The sequence below is a fragment of the Pinus tabuliformis genome, chromosome 4_1 (genome assembly GCF_031772625.1).
Source record: "Pinus tabuliformis cultivar Carrire ecotype Pingquan chromosome 4_1, CPIR1, whole genome shotgun sequence".
Lineage (NCBI taxonomy): Eukaryota > Viridiplantae > Streptophyta > Pinopsida > Pinales > Pinaceae > Pinus > Pinus tabuliformis.
Window position 1 is genome coordinate 433414535 of NC_142303.1, and position 7007 is coordinate 433421541.

Sequence of the window (7007 nt, forward strand, 5' to 3'; positions counted from 1 at the left end):
GGAATGGATTACAAATATACACACAATGTCACATGCTTTTAAATCCATAAGAGGCTTTCCTTACATTATTGTGACACAATGGCATGGATGGAGGGCTATTCTCGGTGGAATTACATGCATGTGGGCTCTTTCACTAGTTTGATGGATTATGACTTCCTACATTATTTAGTTTTCCTAGCCTCCTTTCTACTTTGGTGTTAGGGTATTAGGGCACACAAGCCCATTCTCCTCTCATTTTTTCGTTCCAATTTGGAATGTTTGGTATGGAATACAAAGGTGTTCCATTATCCTAAATCTATTTCATTATGATACATCTCTATTGGGGATTTATCTTCTTCTTCTTTTTTTCAATCTCTGCTTAGAATTGCTTTATGCTTGCCTTTTTTCTGGGGTTTCTGCCAATTACGGGGATTACATGATACCATAAGTGCCTAGGCTCAACTGAGTTTTAAGAATTTCAATGATGGCGTCCCACTTTTAGAAAAAAAATCAAATCCAATTTTCCTTTTAAATAGTGTTAAGAGTCGTGTAAGCAGACCTTCATTGTACTACCGCTGTGAGCTTAGCTCCAAAGCCTTGCTTAAGGCTCAACTTTACCATCACGTTCCGAGTTCGACCTTGCAACATCCCGACAAGGTTAAACGCCTGGAAAAACCGAGTAGCCATAACGACGGATCAGAAAATTGCTCAATGAAGTCGAGCTAATTCAAGGGAATCCGACAGAGGGATTTAAGGACCAATTTTTTTTTTTGGGACGAGGGAAATGGGTGTTGGAGTAAATTATGAGAAAAAGATTTTTTTTTTCAGAAAGAAAAAGGTTCATATTATATTATATGAGGAATATAAAGAGGCGTATATATACAATCGATTTCTGAAAGAGGCCCAGTGCAAGGGATCATAGAAATATGAAGACATGGATCATATCCCAAAAGCAAACTCCTGCCAGGATATTGACAAAAAAGAGACTATATCCATAACCACAGATATGATAAGTCATGTGCAGATCGTCCAGCTAACAAGATTCCTTCTTTTTTGGACAAAAAGTTATCATAGGAGGAGACTTCCATGAGGAATGAAACAGATACAGAAACATATGAAACTTCCACGAGGAGACTTCCGTGAGGGATAAAACAGATACAAAATCATATGAAACAAAAACAGAAGTGAAAACTTGAGTGAATGCTTGCGAAAACTAGAGATCAGGAAGAGAAAATTCCTGGATAGGAAAAATATTGCCTTCAGATGAAACCTGCAAAAACCAAGGACCCGATGTTGCATGAAGACCCTCTTTTGACAGCGAATCGGCCTGCTGATTTAGATTCCTGCTGATATGATGAATGGAGCCGCCTTCCAAGCTCCCCGAGTATAAACTGATCCTATCCATCCACCCTAACAGGTGCAGCATGGAAATATGATTTTTCCGGGAGATGAAGTCCACCATCACCTTTGAATCTCCAAAAACTGAGACATCCTTTATGTTTAGAAAGAGACAAAATTTTAGGAGGCTAGTGAGGGCCACTGCCTCAACTTTGTTGTTGGTGCCTCTCCCGCCATTCCAATGGATGAGGAACTGATTGTTTTCATTTACCATAATTAGAATACCACAACCATAGGAGCCACTTTGTTTAGCTCCATCGAAGAACGTCCTAGGATAAATTGAAGGATCCATAGAAAGGTCTTTGCATGCACCCTTTTTTTGCTTGAGAGACTTTTGTGGGAGAGCTTCATATAGACAAACAATGTTGAAAAAGATATCCAAGAAAGGGGATTTGCAGTCATTGAAAATAGAGTTGTTTCGCCACTTCCATATACTCCACAGAGCGATAATGAATATTGTTCTCCATGATTCCTTCTGCTCACTGCACCAGAGGAGCGCTTCACTGATTGAAGCTTGGATGTTGAGCTGAATTCCGTAATGATTCTCCAATGCATGCCATAATTGTTGGGTACTTTTGCATTTTAAGAATAAATGTTTGTTGTTTTCCTCCTATGATCTGCAAATAGGACATACGCCGGGACCATGCCACCCCCTCTTCTTTAGGTTTTCCCAGGATAGGTTCTTGTTATGAAATGAGAGCCAGGCAAAGAAAATCATTTTGGGCGGGCAATCTGCCTTCCAAAAAATGCAAGGAAAGATAGGATTGAGAGAGGGCTGCTTAAGACCAATTAAATTCAGATATACATCTTTGACGCGGACATTATTCAATCCTTTCGAATTTTTCCAAGTGAGACTGTCAGATTCAGCAGAGCGAAAAAAGCCGCAGTTCCTAAGGCACGTCCTGATGTGTTCCCATTGAAGAGTGATCGAACCATGCATGTCCAGAGTTCCAACATCTTTCCACAATGGAATAGATCCCTGCCATTCTGCAATCAAACTGTCCCAAAAGAAAAGACCCCGTCTATGAAAGAAATTTAATAAAGATACAGGCACATTGATCTCCTCGGCGCCGCTCAGGAATTGGTCTTTGCCGATAAGGATCTTGTTTCTAGATTGGAAACACCAAATTAAGTTCTTCAAAAAATAATTTTCAATTTTACGAAAGTTGAGCCATATTGAAGAGCCATATGGGGCGCCGATCCTTCCCTCCCTGAACCAAAAAGATAGGTCCTTCCTGCTTAAATATTTATTCTGAATAATGGAACTCCATGATCCTTCTCCATGAATCGCTCTCCACAATGACTTGCATAGGAGAGCCTTCCCGAAAGTGCGCATGTCAAGAAAACCCCACCCTCCCATACTCTTTGGCAACGAGATACTGGACAGTTTTGAGAGATGGTATTTCTTTCTTCCCGCTTGACCGCCCCAAATAAAATTCGTTGTAAGCTTATTCATACATTGAATTATACTCGCAGGGAGAAATATAAATGTGCCCAATAAACCGCGAGCTGGTTCAGTGCTTATTGCGCCAAGATCACTCTTCCTGCCATAGTTAGACATCTAAATTCCCAAGCTAAAATCTTCCTGTAGTATCTTTCTGATATCCAATTCCAATCTGCCTTTGAGTAACCATTTGCTTTTATATGAAAACCGAAATATTTAATACCAAGACTAATGGATTGCGCTTTAATTCCAAATAGAATAGCCAGCCATTCAACTTCAACCGGATTGGAGTCATTGTGGAAAAATAGTTGACTTGACATAGTTTATTTGCAATCCTGTAGCCATTTAATTTTTTTTTAGGATTTCATAAAAGCAAATCTAGGTGAACCTGCAAAACATTCCGAAAAGAATAATATCATCAACAAATAAATTGTGAGAGATTGAAATGTTTCTGCAAATTTTCAGGGGGCGGCATTTGTTCTCCATGACAGCCTTGTTGATATGAAGGCTAAGTGTGTTCATAGCCAGGATAAACAAGAGCGGCGCAAGGGGACATCCTTGGCGGAGGCCTCTGGACGCGTGGAAAAAAGGAGATGGAATCCCTTTAATGATAATCGCATAGTCCACCCTTTCAACGCATGCCATGATCCAATTAATCATGCTGACTCTTATACCAATCTTTGCGAGCAGGCACCTAGTGAAGCCCCAATCAAGGCAATCATATGCCTTGCAGAGATCGATTTTGAGAATAACCGCATCACTTCTTTTGGAGTGTATAGCAAACAGGCCTTCTTGTGTACTTGCGATTGCATCTAGTATATTTCTTCCCTTTAGAAAAGCGTGCTGATCCTTTGATAGGTATTTTGAAAAGGTTCCTTTTATTCTTTTAGCTATGATCTTTGATATAATTTTGAAATAGATATTACAAAGTGAGATCGGTCTATAGTCCTTGAAGGATTCCGCATCTCCTTTTTTAGGAATGAGAGCTATGTTAGTGGAAGAAGTTCTTTGATTGATACTACCTGACATCCTGGATCCTTCCACCATCCTCAACAGGTCTGATTTTATGAGATCAAAAAAGTGAATGAAAAATTCTATCGTCCAACCGTCAGGACCCGGACACTTGTCCCTTTTAAAACATTTCATTGTTCTCAGCAGCGCTTCCTCGGATACCGGCTGGAAGATTTGGTCATTTAGATCATCATCAAACATCCGAGGAAACACTTCAATGCCCCACAACATATCTTGAAAATTGCATTCCTCAAACCTTTTGTACTGGTTCAAATATTTCATCGCCTCATTTGAAATGTCCTGTTGGGAATATAGAAACCCTCCTCTCCCATCACCGATTTTCCATATAGAATTTTTTTCGCGCCTAGAGCTGGCGAAATTATGAAAGAATTTTGGATTCCTATCCCCTTCCTTCAACCAGATCGCTCTGCTCTTTAACCTCCAGAAAGATTCTTCCTGTTCTAAAATTTTCGATTTTTCCTTTTGCAGCGCCTTTATCCGGCATCTTATATTAAACGGTAGCATGTTTGTAGCCATGGATTCCGCAATGCTGTCCAATTCCATTTGAATCTCCTGGAGCTCTTTTCTGTTGGCTTGTCTCTTTTTGCACTGCCACTCCTTTACCACCTTTCGGATGACCTCCATTTTGTCCCTGAAAGTCATTAGAGGTGGAGAAACTTCGGGAGACGACATCTCAGACCAAGATTTTGAAATGATATCATTAAACTCCGAGTCTTCTAAACATGACCTGTTGAATTTAAAAGAGTAACCTTTTCTAAACCCCTTTCCGCTCCATCCAAGCATAATCGGTCTATGATAAGAAATAAAGGCGTTCTCGATTGACGAAAAAGGCATGCCTAAATTATCAATTAGACTGGCATGAAGTATAAATCTGTCAATTCTCTTGGCAATATAAGCTTTCTCGGCCCTTCCATTTTCCCACGTCGGGAGCAGTTTGAGAGGGGGGGTGTCAACAAAGTTCCTGCTAAGAAGCTCATTCTTAATTCTGTCAGCGATGGAGTCCTTTTTCTTGTTTATGCCCCAGATTTCGTCCATGTTTAAAGTGATATTAAGGTCACCAGCAATCAATAAAAATTCAACATCAAAAATTTCTGAAGCAAAAAGAGTTTCCCAGAAAGATAGCCTGTTCTTGTAGGGTGCATATATATTCATAATGTTTATAGGACATTTATGCCCTCTCATTTGAGCCGAGATGAGGATGCCCGCAAGACAACTGTATGTTTTTGCTTTGATCTTGCTAGGATCCCATAACACCCCAAACCACCAGATAGGCCGTTTGCTTCCAAAGCGGAGATGTGCCAGAGGGGGAACATCTTCCGGAAATAAGACACTGTTGCAGAAGAAGCATGCATGGTCTCTTGAATTAAAATGATTTTGGGGCTTGCAGACAGGAAAAAATCCTTTAAGGCCACAAATTTTAGGTCTGCCCCCAAAGCTCTGATGTTCACTGATATAATGAAATTCATTGAGAAGGTTTTCCGGCCCTGCTTGCTCTAAGGGGCCTTTCCTCAGTGATATCAATGATGGGGATATCGATAAGGGATAGATTACTGATTCCTCTACCAGCGCCTTCACCCCGCCCCTTGAAGTGTCTACTGCCTCTATTATTTTTCCTCTGACCGTGATGTTACTCGCTGAATTGGGGCTTGTTTGGGAGATCTTCGGATTCCTGGCTTATGAATGGTAAGGGCCCTGAGCTCCAAAGATTTCTTGTCCAAAAGGTAGTCCAAAAAGGTAGTCCAAATCACTACCGATCGAGTTTGTGGGTGATGAAATACCGAATATTAGAGTGATAGAAATGGATTACAATTTTAATGGATTCAGATTTTTCTTTTTTAGCACAAAAATTGCACTGCAGCTTTAACCTGTAAACGAATCATCAAATTTAAATGTAATTTATAGACAATTAATAACAAAGCCGCATTTGCCGCCATTTCAAGCGCCTGCGGCTGACTATAATTTGTCGAAGGGGGCAACAATTTCAGTTTTTCATTGTTGCAATCCGTTAGAAATTTCATCCAAACTTCAGCAAATGAGAATCCACAATAATCAAAGTTTCATGCCAAAATTTCAGGCAGCCATGCCAAACTTAGATTTTTGTTTAGAAAATCCTCCAGTCTTCGGACGGCTGAAGAAGAAAACCCAAATCGTCCATTGCTAAATCTATGGGAGGAAAATCCTCTAAATTTAGAGACTCGCCATTGTCCAGATCTTCCAGGAATAGTGAATCCCAAAATGCCGAACCCTGCTCCGCCGAAATCTGTTGGCTGTCAATGTTGGATTCCGCTACCGAACCGCAGGATGATGATGCCGTGTCCTCATCTGACGGCAACCGGAATTCTTCTGCGGCGAACCTTGGCGCGGCGGCTTGGATTGGCGGCGGCGATAGAGAAGAGGCGCATGGAATTTCCGGCGGCAAGTCGGATTCCGCTACAGAACCGCAGGACGATGACGCCGTGTCGTCAGCTGACGGCATCCGGAATTCTTCTGCGGGGAACCGGGCCGCAGCGGCTTGGATTTGCGACGGCGATAGAGAAGAGGCGCATGGAATTTCCGGCGGTGAGTCGGGAAAATTGAACCTCGCCTTGGATCCTCTCAGACAATACGCTGCAAAGTCATAGGCGCGGGCAGCTTTCTCTGGGGATTCGTGGGAGCCCAGCCAAATTTTGGCCCTGCAATTGGGCATTCGAATTTCGGACACCCATTTTCCTCATTTTCTTAGTCGGATTCCCTTGAATTGCCGCAACATCAGTGAGCGGCTTTCGGGGTTGCCATTGACATTGATATTCTGTTTTTGCGAGGGCTTAACCATTTCGAGAAGTTTCAGGGGATTCGAACTCGGAATGTTAAAAGAAGGGAGTGTGATCGTGCGGGATTTGAACTCCGGTCGCCTAGAGGTACCTGCAGGCTTCTATTTCCACCGCAAGTGAAAAAATTGACACTTGTGCATATGAGTATGCGAATGCCTGAAGGGTGTGGCAGAGTTTATAGGCACAGAGACCATGTGCAGAGTTGAAAATGATAGAACGAGTTATGCACGTCACAGAGTAAATATACGCGTGAGGAATTTGCAATGCTAAACGTGTGAATATATGCGTCTCTTTTGGAGGATAATGGGAGCAAATGAGATGTATCGCTTGTACAAGGTACATGT

The 7007-nt window shown here is 41.7% G+C and overlaps 1 protein-coding gene across 1 annotated transcript; it reads right to left on the reverse strand.

Annotated features, from left to right (window-relative positions):
- Window positions 1-5725: 5725 nt before the first annotated feature.
- On the reverse strand, window positions 5726-6788 carry LOC149176155 (uncharacterized). The gene has a single exon (XM_089423042.1). The coding sequence runs from the start codon at window positions 6537-6539 to the stop codon at window positions 5955-5957; it is 585 nt and encodes a 194-aa protein (XP_089279168.1). The 5' UTR covers window positions 6540-6788; the 3' UTR covers window positions 5726-5954.
- Between the last annotated feature and the right edge of the window lie 219 nt (window positions 6789-7007).

Excerpts from the sequence above, each read along its gene's own strand:
- LOC149176155 (XM_089423042.1), bottom strand. The coding sequence starts at position 6,539 with ATGCCCAATTGCAGGGCCAAAATTTGGCTGGGCTCCCACGAATCCCCA.